The 14,115-nt window shown below is 43.6% G+C and overlaps 1 protein-coding gene across 1 annotated transcript in view; it reads right to left on the minus strand.

Moving 5' to 3' along the window:
* MAML3 (mastermind like transcriptional coactivator 3) overlaps positions 1-7,325 on the minus strand; it is an 83,519-nt gene extending 76,194 nt beyond the window's left edge. Inside the window, exon 1 of the mRNA XM_066317965.1 lies at positions 5,611-7,325. Within this exon, the coding sequence (XP_066174062.1) occupies positions 5,611-6,894 (1,284 nt within the window). The 5' untranslated portion in view covers positions 6,895-7,325. The remainder of the gene's footprint in view (positions 1-5,610) is intronic.
* Between the last annotated feature and the right edge of the window lie 6,790 nt (positions 7,326-14,115).

Consider the following 14,115-nt stretch of genomic DNA (forward strand, 5'->3'; position numbering starts at 1 on the left):
CAGATGTGAATAATACACACTATAAGTCTTCAAGAAACTTGACAAGAAGAAAACCACATAAGAATACATTTTTATAAATCTTAAACAAATGGAGAAGTTTCTATGAATCAAAGAGTTACCACTACAACTGCATTTTTCAAAGTGGAAAAGACCAGTTATTCTGACATACTCTCTAGCAAAACAATGGAACAACTGGTTTCAGCACTCTACCAGCAATGACATGGAAGATTTAACAGCAAAAACTGGTCAGCATGGTTTCAGAAGAGTAGGTGTCACCAAAGAATTTCATACAATCACAGGGTTATTTAGGCTGGAAAAGACCTCTAAGATCACTGAGTTCAGCCTTTAACCCAACATGCCAAGTCCACCATTAAACCACGGTCACATGTGTGTGTCTTTTAAATATCTGCAGGGATGGTGAATTAACCACTTGCCTGGGCAGTCTATTCCCAATTCCTTGCAATAGGATGAGTGGTTTAATTTGGGCATGGGAGCAATGCTCTTATACTTCGATTTTGCAAGGTTTAGGCTGGGGAAAAAACTTGAGATTGAAGAAAAAACATTGGCAAAGGAAATTAATGAAGTTTGCATTACATTAATTAGTACACACGCATGGGAAACATCAACAAAATTGTTTTTTATGATAATGCCATGGAGGTCTTAGCCAAATGCTGTCCAATGTTTGTTTCTAGAGATTTATGCTACCATGGCCTCTTTTACAACACAATGGGCAGGTGACAGCAGGCATGGTAAGAAGGCTCAGCTGTGTTCACAAACTGCCTGGTAAGATGGTCAGAATCCATCCAAGGACATTTTGTTAACACCCCTGCCCTTGAAAGTCTACCAGAGACTGAGTTCCAGGGAGCACATTTGGGCTCTTGTAAAAGACAGGCACAGCATCTAAACTCCAAGTCAAAGCTTTTGTGGAAAGCAGTGTCTACAGGCCAAACATAGCATAGACAAGCCTTCACTACAGCTCTATAGGCTGCTCAGCAAGTGATCCTCACTGTCTCCTTCATTATTTCCATTCCAGCCTGTCTCCCATAAAAGATGGTAAGACAGTTGTTTCTCTGTCACACTTCCATGCAGTGAATACAAATCTTTCTTCTTTCCTTCCAGGCAGGCTTTTTAAAAAGGCCAAATTCCAGAAGATCAACAATCACTTTTTCTCACTATTTCAAAGATAAACTTCAAAAAAGTGTAAAATCTCTCTTATAATTTCAGACAGAAACACACCCTTTCACTTCTAAAGGACAATGATGATGATGTTTTGGAAATGCTCTCAGGACACAGGTCTCCCATTATTGTTGCCATGCAAAACCAGACTGAGTAGATGATGCATCTTGAATTTATAAGATTAAAACAAAGGACAGATAATTAAATATGAAGATATGCTCGCAGAATGGTGTCATTTCTCTCCTTCATTCACATCCCTACAATTTTAAACAATGTAACTAGTGGTTTCATTAGGAAATAATTGCAGCATTCTCACAGTCCCATGCAGGCAAATAGCTGCAGTCTAGTTTTCGGGGTTTATTTTCTTTTCTCTACTTTTCTTACACCCACAGAGAATTCTGTTTTGTTTTGACCTCTCATTACTTTCCCTCACACACTTGGCTCCAAACATCAAATTTTGCCTTAGCCATTCAACTTTTATTCCTTTGGGGTGCTTTTTTCTCCTACCATTATGCATTCGTATTGAACAGCTGGAACCAAGAAAAAGCACAATTAATTGTTCCTAAATTTCCCAATGAAAACGTTTGTACTTTTCCTCAGTTTGAAATTACTTTTTGGTTTGAAGAAAAAGAGAAAAAAGTACCTCCCATAAAACCTTGCATACATCTCAAAAACTTAATGGAACATTTTAGCTTAAAAAGCAGTGTAATTCTTGAGAAGGAGGTGGGTTCAGGCTTTCTTCCTTTTATTTCTAAAATTGTATCAGAAGTCTAAACAAAGCCACTGTTGCATCTTGGTGCGGAACTGATTTCTTTTACTATGACATGAGAACCAGAAGAGAAGAGGATCTCTACTCCTCAAATACCAAACAAATTTCCAGCTCTATAAAAATCTACTTGCTGGGTTAACCTATGAGCCCCAGCTAAGCAAGAATGGAAGAACCACTCAAGCAAAGCAAGAGCAAAAAAGGGCAACACCTGCCACAGAGTCACAAACTAGCGACTGGGTTTAGGGCAGATGAGGGTACAGGGCAGAGAGCAGGGAAATCTAAGTACAAGTCTGACCAAGTGGAGAACAGTCAGACATGAGGTAACACTACTAGGACGGAGTCTTGATAAGGCAGGGGAGTCAGGATCCACCATGAGTTTTGCTGGATATGGATGGGTCAGGATTTGCCTATGGTTTTAACACTGTTCCAGAAAAAAAAAAAAAAACAAAACAAACCATCAAAATTACCTTCAGGCCACCTCTGGAAAAATCCCTGACTCAAAAATCCAAACCACTATCTGCTTTGTGTAAAAACACCCCAACTAGTGCCCCTGTGAAAAGAAACAGGGTATAAAATAAGATATAGGATTCAGTGGTTCAGAGCACACGGGTTGTTCAGCAGCAGTGTGTTGAGAGCTACAACTGCAGTACCAGTCCTGAATCTCCACTGAAACGCAAAGGACTAACACTTGTGACAGGAAGAGTGTCAGTACCCACAGTGCAGAGCTCCTGTAGAGAATCCTCCTTCTGTTGGATGCTAGTTCTGCTAGCCAGGCTGCTAATTTAGCACTCTGCCTGTCCAACTGCTCACACACACACTGAGCAGAAAGGCTTCCTCTCTTCACCAGAGTGGGCAGTGATGCTCAGCACGCCCAGGAAACTAGCCCAGAGCACTGACACATTAATAGGACAGTCATGGGCAGCTGACTGCCCCAGATCATTTGCAAGGCCTCAGCTGGACTAAAAAAAAATAAGTATTTGTCTTGCTTAAAACACACGCAACAACTGAAGCAGTGAGTTCCTATAAGAATGCTACTAATTACAACAGAAGTACCTCGGGCACAAATGGGTTTTAATTAACGCCCGTACACATGCACAGAACTAAGCCATACCTACATTTTACAGCAGTACACAGAAAATAAGACAAGGCACTCAAGTATGTGCCAGATGATCTCCAAATCAGCTTTTGGTTCTCAAATATACCCTTGTAAGAGCAACTTGACAGAAGTATATGGTCACTGCTAACTAGATGCAATAGGTAGATTCCTTTTCTCCTTAAATGAAATTTGTTAAATCATTGAGATTATTTAACAGAAACATACACTTTTCAGAAATCTCTGTCAAACCCCAAAACTACAATGAAAGCAGAAACAGAATAAATCCTTAAACTGACAGAAGGATACATTCACTTCACATTCCGAATTGTATTTCAAACTGAAGAGTGCAATATTCTTATTTTTCATCTGTGACTATCAGCATGTAGTAAGTTGTACAATCAGATAATCTGCATCAGTCTGTGTTTAACTTAAGAATACAAACATTTTTACCACTTTTGCAAAAACAGTAAGTTCCATCACGCACATCTCACAATAATAAGCTTTCTAATTTTGCACAGGAAAATGCTTTTCAGGGAATCAGCAGAGGAAGAAAGAATACATTACAGTTAGAAACTTATTATTTCAACCTTTCTCACCAAAATAAATCCCTTCAGTGTAGGCAAGTGAGTTTCACAAGTAGTTAAGACCTTTTGATGTCTACACAAAAGCAAGAAGTCCCTCTTCCTGAATGGATCAATAAAAGTGAATTGCACATAATATATAACAAAGTACAGCTCTGCCTTAAGTTTCTTCTTTGTATGTCACAGAAATTACTTAATATCTGGACTTGTTTATGGAAGAAGGTCTAGTTCTATCCAAATATCTAGTTTTTCCTACATTAAAAAAAAAAAAAAAAAAGAGAGAGAGAGAAACGGAGCGAGATTAGATATATGAAACCTTGGCTAGCCATTCAAATTGTGGAATTGTAGAGAGATATTAACACTAATTTCTCAATTTATGAAATATGGAGGAGATGGCATTAACTCTTTCACACAGGCAATTAATCCTCTCAGATGTTTGATGGGTCTTTGAGTTCAACAGATTTAACAAAAGCAAAGGAAAGAAACAAGAAAACATCAGGCAGCATGACCAAGCATCCTCTGCCTCTCAGTTACAAACTGACAAATCTGTAGCTACAATTACAGTCTGAGTTCCATATCATTATTGCAGTATTCCTCTAGATAAGCCTTCCCAAAAAGAAGAGCTTTAGATCACCTATGTCTAATAAAATAGGCAAGCAGAATGAATATAAAAATACGAACCTTTGAGCTGTCACCATACATCCTGAACCAAAAGCAAGAGGCAGATGAACATTTCTTTTTGTTTTGCAATGAATTTTAAATAATATGTGATGTGCTCTGACCTGGTAAAGCTCCTACTTCTTCTTATTGGTTCCCCAAACTCTATAAGCTTAAGGAATGACAAAATTTGCTGTATTTCTACATGCATTACAGTGTGAGTCACAGTTAAACCATACTAAGAATGAAGTATTCCTTGTAGGTGGTGTGGAAACAGCTAATTTGGTGAAAAGCTGTTATGCTAAAATGATCAACCAACAATTCTATCAGTGTATTATACACTATCAGTGTATATCAGACTTCTTGACATGTTTTGCTGGCACATAACTTCTGTGAAGGCACCACCTACTTTGGGAATTGATTATTAACTTTAATCCATTTTTAAACTCTCAAAACAACATTTTGAAAATTTCTTCTTGAACCTTTCCACGACACCACAGGGGCTGTACAACTAAGAATATCCAGCTAACCCAGGAGGTGACAGGGCATTGATGTAGCCACTGATCAAACTGGCTATTAACTCATTACAAAGTATTCCCCAAGCCTGGCAACTGCTGCCCCAGAGCTTAGCACAGAGTACACATGAGACAGTGATGCCAAAGCTCTGGAGCCAACACGGCTTTAGCCTCTTGCTGGAAGACAAAATACTTGGGCTTGCTAAAGACCGCTTGAAAGTCCCGGAATAAACCATCTCATTATCATGGTCCAAACACCACTAAAAGCATTCCGTTGTTCTTACTTTTTCCAGTCAAAACCAAACGCACTTGGCACCCAAAATGTTCCTCCTCTGCTCCCAGAGCCAAAATGCCAAAAATGCTGTTTAGAGCTGGCTTGAGATCTACCCTAGGAAGGGACCAACTTCTCCACCTCCTTTCTGTTACAATGCTAACTACACTGTGGGAAAACTAAGCCATGCAGTGGTTTGGGATCCACAACCACCAAGTCCTGCATTATGAAAAAAAGGAAACAAACCCTCCAAGGAAGAGTGACTTCTGACCCAAAATTTCCCAGAGCGGCCCTAAGCACTCCTCAGAAGAGGCACAGGTAAAGAGCAGTGAATTTGCAACAGGTCTAAAGTACAATGCAACATAATTTCTGTTGTTTCTTAAAATAATCAGGCTCCAATACCATGTGAAAAATCCAAGAAGTATCTGCAATGACATTCCATACTTTCCAGGAGAAAGAGGAGGCAAGTGGAGGAGACTGGACAAAGAGGTACTAAGCCTTTGTATTGGTCTCTTGTTGCCCACAGTTTGTGCACTCACACTTACCTGACCAAGGGCAGGGAGCGTTGCATATGCCAAGGGCTGGTTTATCATTCCTTTCTGCTTCATGATGAGCATACGTTTCTGTTCCTCGCTCAGGTGTGTCATCTGAGCCGGCATCTGCGTCTGCTGGGACTGCTGCTGCTGGATGTACGGCATCATGGGGTTCTTCCCGGGATTCACCATGGGTGGCGTCATCCTCTGGCTCAGCTCAGTATTGAAATGGGTCAGAGGTTTGGTGTTGCCATAAGAAAGCATATTGGGCTGTTTGCTCAAGGAGTTTGCGACCAAATTATTTGGCTGCTGACCGATCATGTTCATGTGATTTTGAGGGAGGTAGTTATTAACTGTGTTCTTCTGGGGGTTGCTTGCCATAGGAGGCACTATTGGGTTTTGGTTGTTAAAGGCTTGAGAATACATCATCGGACTATTTGGTTTGTCTGCACCGAAGGCTCCTCCGTAGGGACTGGATGGAGGCCCCACCGGCGACCAGCTTGAGGGCTGATTTGGATGCTGCTGCTGCTTCTGCTGCATGAGCTTGGCTCTTTGCTGCTGCTGGGCTGCCATCTGCTTGAGCTGCTCAGCTGGGGACAGGTCGGCGCTCGGCAGGCTCACCGGGCCCGACCCCGCCACGGCCGGCGCCGCGTTCATCAGGAAGCCATTTCCAGAGCGCGCCTGCGTCTGCCCGGGGGTGTGGGCCTGGCTGGGAGTCTGAGGGGACTGCACAACGCAGTTTGCTGGTGAGCCAGCAGGGACCGGGGCCGGCGGGGCGCTGGACGCAGAAGCGATGCTGGAGCCGGTGGAGGTGTTGGAGAACGGAGGACCGGAAGAAGATGGTCTGACCTGGGGAGACCCTAACGGGACGTGAGCAAACGGAGAATGGGATGGATCGCTTTTCACACTCGCGCTCTCCTGAGTCTCTGTGGCAGGCCTGGGAAATTCGGGCTCCTTCTTCTCTTCAAAGTCTTCGTTGAACAAATCCTGTATATCATCTTCTGGGACGGTGTTTGCCAGCTCATCTATGAGCTCCTGCCACTCCTGATCATTTAGATTAATGTCTGAGAAGAGCTTGTTCTGATTCGAAAGCGATGTTTCGGAAGTATCTATGCAGTTGGAGTCATCCAAAGGCTCTTGCTTTAGTTCCTTGTTCTGCAGGATGTTAAAACTATCATCCAGCTCGTTGCAGCCATTAACAGGGAGCTTTATCTCAGAAAGCCCACCATTTTCACCCAAATCTTCTAGACCGCTCCTGTGAGTTCCACTGTTCTGCAGGGGCAGGGGAGCTTTCATGTCAAGCTGGTGAAGAGGAGAAACAGCAGGCAAAGGCAAATTAATGGGCAAGCTGTTGATTGCCTCAATGCCTGGCACATCCTTTCGTGTGCGCTTGCTGGTTGGAGAAAAGTTCCCATCGCAGACTCCGTTCTGCTGCTCTCCATTGAGAGGTGAACGTGCGCCTTCCAACTTCCTTTTGACTGTCTCTTGAAGCTTAAAGAAAGCAAGAGGAAAGAAAAATATTAACCATTTGCAGACGCAAAAGAAGTACTCATGAGCACTGTGACAAGATACTCCTCATCAAGCCAGTGACAATGAGTTTTAAAACTAATTAGGAAGTTTCTCTGATTTCGTTCTTATGCCTTGATCAATTTGAAAACACAGTCTATAAAACCTCAAACAACCAAACACCTCCCCTGTCCCAAACCTTCCCTTGACCAGGAAAGCAGAACTGTGCTTTCCAAGCTGAGTTTGCACCTAACTTCCAAGAAATTTAGGGAGCAAGTTGACTAATTCAACATTTAGTGCCTAATACAGAGATGAGATTTAAACAGTGTGCCTAACACAGTGAGGAACTTAAACTGGAACAAAAAAAAAAAAAAAAAAAGAGAAAAAGGAATCACTAACATTTACTACTCACTCTGATTTTTTTTTTGTTGGAAGTTTCTAGAAGCTTCTTAAAAAATAACTGCAATATATTTGATTGACTACTTATATTGAAATGTGTGAAAAAAATATTTTAACATAGTTTCATTTGATTAGCCCTGTGTTCTTGGCTAGCATATTGAGAATACCTTTTAAGGGAGAAAAAAATATATATGCACCCTGGAAAATAGAAAGCACTCTGCATAACGTTAACTCAATCAAATAATGAAAAAGAGGAAATCAGCCATGTGCTAGGAGCTAACATAAAACATAAATAGCTAACAGAAATAATAGCAAGACAAGTCTACAGAAAAGCAAATAAATTGGAATATAAGAATTTTATAAAAAATAGTGCACTAACATCAGCTTTAAGTCAGGTTATAGACGCATAGCAAGGAACTGTAGCAAGCAACAGTCCTCCCCACTCACACCCAAGCTGTCCTTTACTTATGTACAAGGCTAAAAAAAGCATCTCTCTTCAGCTAAGGCAAAAAACAATAGTGGGGAGGGGAGGAAGCAAAGAGGTCACAGCTCTAGCAAACGCCTTCAGGACACACTTGCATCCTTGATACTAGAACAATAGAAGACAAAATACTGAAAGATTTTATCGGTTTTTAAAGTATTCTTACTGGTAGGAAAGTCCCAGATATGCAGCTCCCACCCCTTCCCTAACCTAGAGGTCCTCAACCTTCTTTCTTCTCACAATCCAGATCCCATTTATTTCTCCCATCCCACAGGGCTGGTTCCCCTTTCATCGAATGTGTAAGGGATTTGCTTGCCTATCTTCCCCAGGTTTGGGAGGGAGTGGTTCTGGGAAGGCTGTGCCCTTCTCCTGCCCCTCAGGCCAGCCTGGCCTCTTTCAGCACACAATGCAGTGGGATGTGGCCAGCATAGGCATTGCTGCAGCCACAGCTGAGCATGCACTGGACACCAAGGTACTGGTGAGACTGCTCTCTGGCTGAGGACCAAGCAGAAAGGCAAGGCTATGAGCCTAAGGAGACCATCAATTCCTTGATTTGCGCTGGAGCAATGTGGGAAAAGAATTAACATGTGAATAAGAGTCCCCAGTGGGTCACTGTTGGCATAAGTGACCGAGACTTTGCTGCCTGTTTCACTTTGCACAAAGCCAGTGTGTGCCAAGCCTCCCACAGGCAGAAATTCCTCCACCCTCATGGCTTCTGTGGTGCCACATAGACCAGCTGCCCTGTAACCACAGCCTCTGCCACATGGCTGCTCTCTTCCTTTGGTGCCTGGTCTTAAAACCCTGAATTTAGAGAGTTGTGGATGCTCATCCTGGACATGAGAAAGTTCTGAGCAGCCCTTCCAGTACCCAAAGGGCCTATGAGAGAAATGGAGAAGGACTTTCTACAAGTGATAGGACAAGGGGGAATGGCTTCAAACTGGCAGAGGGTGGGTTAAGATGATATTAGGAAGAAATTCTTCCCTGTGAGGGTGGTGAGGCACTGGAAGAGGTTGCCCAGACAAGCTGTGGACGCCCCATCCCTGGAAGTGTTCAAGGCCAGGTTGGATGAGGCCCTGAGCAACCTGGTCTAGTGGAAGGTGTTCCTGCCCATGGCAAGGGGGGTGGAATTAGATGATTTTTAGGGCTCCGTCCAACCTGGAGCATTCTGTGAACTTATGCCTATGCAGCTCTGAAACAGCTGTCCATACACTGAGTCTCTCCCCTCCCCAGTTTCTGGAGATGAGGGAACAACATAGTCAGTGGTCTGCACCCAGAAGTTCCTCTCCCTGTGTTGAAGGCTGTGATGGGGAACTAGCCTGCAGCAATGTGGGGGTCCAGAAGGCTGTGAGCATGTTTTGGGCCTCCCTATCATGTCCCTGTCACTGCATTCCCACTCCTCTTCCAAATGCAGCAGCTCTTGTCCCCACGAGCTTCACAGATGCAGGTGGACAAGCCCACTGTGCCACTCTCTCTAGATTAAGGCCTGGTATAGCCAGGTTTGGCAACCACAGTGTGCAGGAACCCACCAGGCTGCAGAGCAGGGAGCCCTGCAGGAGAGCTTCACCTTCTCATCTCTCTGTGCCACGGCAGCAGAGCTCTGCTGGCAAGAGGTGCTTGCCCAGAGGTGGAAATTGCCTCAATCTGTGCCAGTAAGTGGCCATGTGGAAAGGAAATCCAGGACTAGTGTGAAGGATCAAAATCAAATCTCACGAGGGAACTTAGGGTATAGCTCTCACCTCTGCTGCCCCCCCTCCCCCTAAAAACCCGTGTTAAGCTGAACACCATGTGTGGCATTACACCTCCCTGCTGCTTTTTGAGCCGTGTGTCTGCCGTGCTGCAGAATCCTACAGCTGAGTTGGTTCCACTCGTCTTTATACAACCCTGGATCAGACCCTGGAGATAGGAAAGGATGCTACAGATGTGGTAATGGCACTGCTTCACAAGGACAACAGCACAGTTCCAGGGCAAGAAAAGAAAGAGCATGAGTTGGCCTCAAATGCAAGTGGTCAGTTGATATAATGGGTTAAAATAGCATATTTAAATATTGTCCCTAATGGGCCACTCCCACAATTTCCAGCTGAAATCACCCATTTGAGCCCCTAAGCCATTTCACCACAAAGTCACTCCTGCCTCATGGGAAAAACATTCCCCAAACAGCAAGTGACTCAAGACCAAGCTCAATGGGCATGCACAGGCAAACCCAGGACTTGACAAAATGTCCAAAATGTGCCGTGGCCTTTACCCCAAGTCCATATTGACCAAATGCTGGGCTAAAGTAAGAACAGGACCTGGTGGCAGGCTTCTCATCATGAAGTAAAGTTCCTATAAGGAAAAGATGGGGAAAAAGTTTGTCTTAATGACAAGGGAAGGAGTAGTGAGAGTGATTATCTCCTAAGGAATACAAGTCAACTCACTCCACGTTTTGCAAGTTTGAATGAATACTTTACAAAAAATATTTGTAAGACTGATACGCTTTTACATGGTTTCACACTTTGAGGTTTTAAAACATTTACTATTTTACCCTGAATCTATCATCTTATTTTAATGTTTACCAAAAGAATCAAAACTATCTAGTGGCAAATAATCAGCCCTAAAAATATCAGTTCCTAAATTTTCATCATGTGCTGGAACTTGGATGTCCACTTGTACAAATATTCAGTGAATTTAGTGAAAGTAGAAGTAGGCCCATTATTTAAATATACATAATCATGTTTACGATGCATTACAAGAAAAAGCATCTTGACATGGAAACTATTTTCTATCAAATATGAAACATACAGAAGTCGTGCCTTGCTGCAAAAAGAAATGAAATTAAACCTATTGTAAGTTTTCTAACATGGTTCTCCTTCAGAGACTTTAGGATTTGGGGGGTTAACAGGAACTAATATTTTTATTTTCTTTGTTTGCTCATTGAAAAACTGTAGGTAGACAGAAACTGAACATGAAAGGTTTGTTTGAAGGCAGCTTGCTGGGTACAGCCTTGCAGGTGGGGAAGCCCCTTGACTCCAGCATTTTGGGGGAGTTGGGAGCCATAACAATAGATGCATCTCCTTTTTTTTTGAGGTACAACACAGAAATATTCTTATCAAATAATTTCAATGAAAACTTTGCTAAATATCTTGATTTCATTCCCAGTCACCATATTAACTCTTGAATGATTTGTATATTCTACACTGAGTACATACTGGCAAAGAGTTTACCACCACCAGGATTCCACAGTGCCTTAGACTAAAACCCCAGCACTTCCCTCTTCCCTCTATAAACACAATCCCTGAAGCAAAATAGTATCTTTTAAAGTACCCTCCCTCTCCTTCTTAGTACAAGAACAAAGTTTGTGCATGTTTTACAGCAAGTGTTGCAAAGATATTAGCAGGAGCTGAGAGATTTATGTCTAGGAGCAGAAGATGGTTGACACTAAAAATAAAAGGAAAATATCAAAATCAAAGGAAAATATTGAAATAAAATGACCTCCTTCCAGCTTCATAAGCCTTTAGCTTTATTCACACAAAATATTTGGCTGATGACTCTCCATTTCACTGCAGTTTTTTACCCCAAAGCACAAGAGGGTGAAGACTCTTGATTCTTTATATGCCTGTGGAAAAAACTCCAGCTGCAGAGTGAGAAAAGGTCAAATTTTGGCAGGTTGACTTTTTAAATGACTTTCAGTTGGAGGAGAGGCAGGGGGACAGAGGCTGTGCACGCAAACACACAGCAACCCAAACGGTCTGATCCAGCCCATCCCGAAATCCTGGCCAGAGCCCTCAGACATGCCGTGACAGACCCAACAGATAAACAGGAGTGTGTGGAGGCTGTCAGCAGGGCTTTCATCTGTGAGGAGAAGCTGCTCCGCTTCATCTCACCAGCAGCAATTCATTTTTCAAAAGAAATGAGACAGAGGTACTGTTGTTATAGCAACAGCCGAGGAGCCACTGGCAGCCCATCCTCCACCGTGGAGCTGCCTTTGGTGTTCCAGTCCTACATGGGGAGTGACTGGGGCTGTGGCAGCTGAAACATCCCTTCATTGCTCCTTGAAAAAAACAACACAAAACCCAGAGAGAGGTGGGGAAGCCAAGAGGCTAAATTCTCTCTATGCCAGTAGAAGCTGGCCTTGATTCACAGGGTAACACAGGTCCACTTCTCCTCTGTGAGCCCCCACAGAGGAGATGTCACTTTTACAGATGTTTTTATGTCACAGGAGGCTGATGTCACTTTTACAGATGTTTTTGTGTACCAGCTACATGTAGCCACTAACATTACTCTCCCTAGAGCAGCTCCAGTCACTGCAATACAAGACAAGGGCAACAATTCTGAGAGGTCTGGTCCACTTGGCTCCCCAGCTCTGCTGCAATGTGCCCTGCTCTGGAGCTACCTTTGCTCCCTGTGGGAAAGCAGAGAAACTAGCCAAAGCCCAAAGTCCATCTTCATCAAAGGATATGCACATTTACAGAAAACAAGGGCTATTATCTTCTCCACATGCTCTTCTGTCACTCTTTCTGTTAAAAATTGATCTTTTCAGTTCTTCACGTTGAGTATGTCTGGCCCACCAGCCATCATGACCTTCAGTTCCTTTCCATGAAACCAATTTTAGTCTCGGGCCTTTCTCTATGGTTTCTACTCTCCCTTCCACCAGTGTGTCACTTCCTGAGTCTGCTCCCACTTTGTTCTCTCTTCTTCCCCTAGAGCTTCTCCAGAAAGATCTTGATACTTCTTATCTCCAAGAGGGTAACATGTACTCTGCTAAACACCATCCCAATTCAGCAGTCTCCAGCCTGCACCCTAAAGACTGAGTCAAGTTTGCTGCCTAACTTCTTGTGCTGCACTCAAATCCTGTCAACAATTTAGGAAGTGTCCCAGGGGTGGCTATAAAGTGACACTAAGCAAGTGGATTTGACACGACAGCATCTAAGATCAGTAAGGAATAATCAGCATGGCCATTTGCATGCCAGAAATTCAGCTTCAACGTTTAAAAGGAATTTTTGCACACAGCTCCTTGCTGTACCACCTCTGACGCTGCCATTCAAAAGTCAGTGTTGCCAGAGCGCCACTGCCTGAGGTTCAGCCGTATCTTGTTAAGTCCCCCAGGTCCATAGTGGCCTCCCAATGACACTTGCTGCAGTGTCCTGGAGAGGTGGTGAGGAGCAGAGGACAGCCTTTCAAAAACCCCTGTTGGAGCTGAACTCAGACAAGCAACATGAAGGTGAGTTACAGATCACCACTCCTCACAAATTAAAAGTATTTCACACATCCAACCACTCCCCTACCATCTTAATTCCTTCATGCTGCTGGAAGCACAGCACTGATGCCTGCTAACTCGCTGGATGAAGCCTGATGTAGCAAATTGATTTTGGAGCACAATTGCTCATTTAAAGCACATGCTGTGTTTCTCCACGCTAGGCCTGGCTGCCCAGCTCTTGTTGGCCAGGGCAATGTTTCAAATATACAGGAAATTCATGTTGTGAAATCTGTCTGAAGTGGGTAAAATCTCATCCTACCAACCTAGCCAGTAACCTGTTCAACCTTGCAGGCTCACAGAGTAACCTCTGCCTCAGGAAAGAGGTCAGCCTTCTGCCCCTTACCCTGCAAAGGGTTGTGGGGTCTCTTGTCATCACCCTTGCTTTTTGTTGTCAGTCACCAGAAGAACAAAATCCCTCCCAGTAACAGCAACATGATCAAGGCACTAGGTAAACCTGCAAGAGTTAGCAGAGAGGAAAACAATCCACTTCCTCACATTTTAGCTTGTCAGAGGGGAAGGGTTGCTCTCTGAAGAGTGAGGGTAAAGAGTCAGGGTGCCTGGATGCAAAGCTGGCAGCACAGCCCCCTTGCTAGAGCTGCCTGCCACCTGTCAGGCTCCCAGCCACCAGCAGGAACCGGATCACACTGGGAGATCAAGCAGAGAACAGGGAAGAAGGGTAACAAAAAAAGGCACTGCACAGAGCAAAATAGCAACAGCACTGAGGAAGTCAAGCCAGATAAATTCTGTGACTCCACCTGCTCTCAGTCAGCCAGGTAAGGATGCTGGTGTGTGCTAAAGCAGCCTGAGAAAAGCTGAGTGCAAAGACAGTTCACAGCAAGTTTAACTGAACTTTAGAGCACAAATTACTTCATGAGTGGAATGCTGTTATCACTGCCAA

Source organism: Sylvia atricapilla, chromosome 4, assembly GCF_009819655.1.
Source record: "Sylvia atricapilla isolate bSylAtr1 chromosome 4, bSylAtr1.pri, whole genome shotgun sequence".
Classification (NCBI taxonomy): domain Eukaryota; kingdom Metazoa; phylum Chordata; class Aves; order Passeriformes; family Sylviidae; genus Sylvia; species Sylvia atricapilla.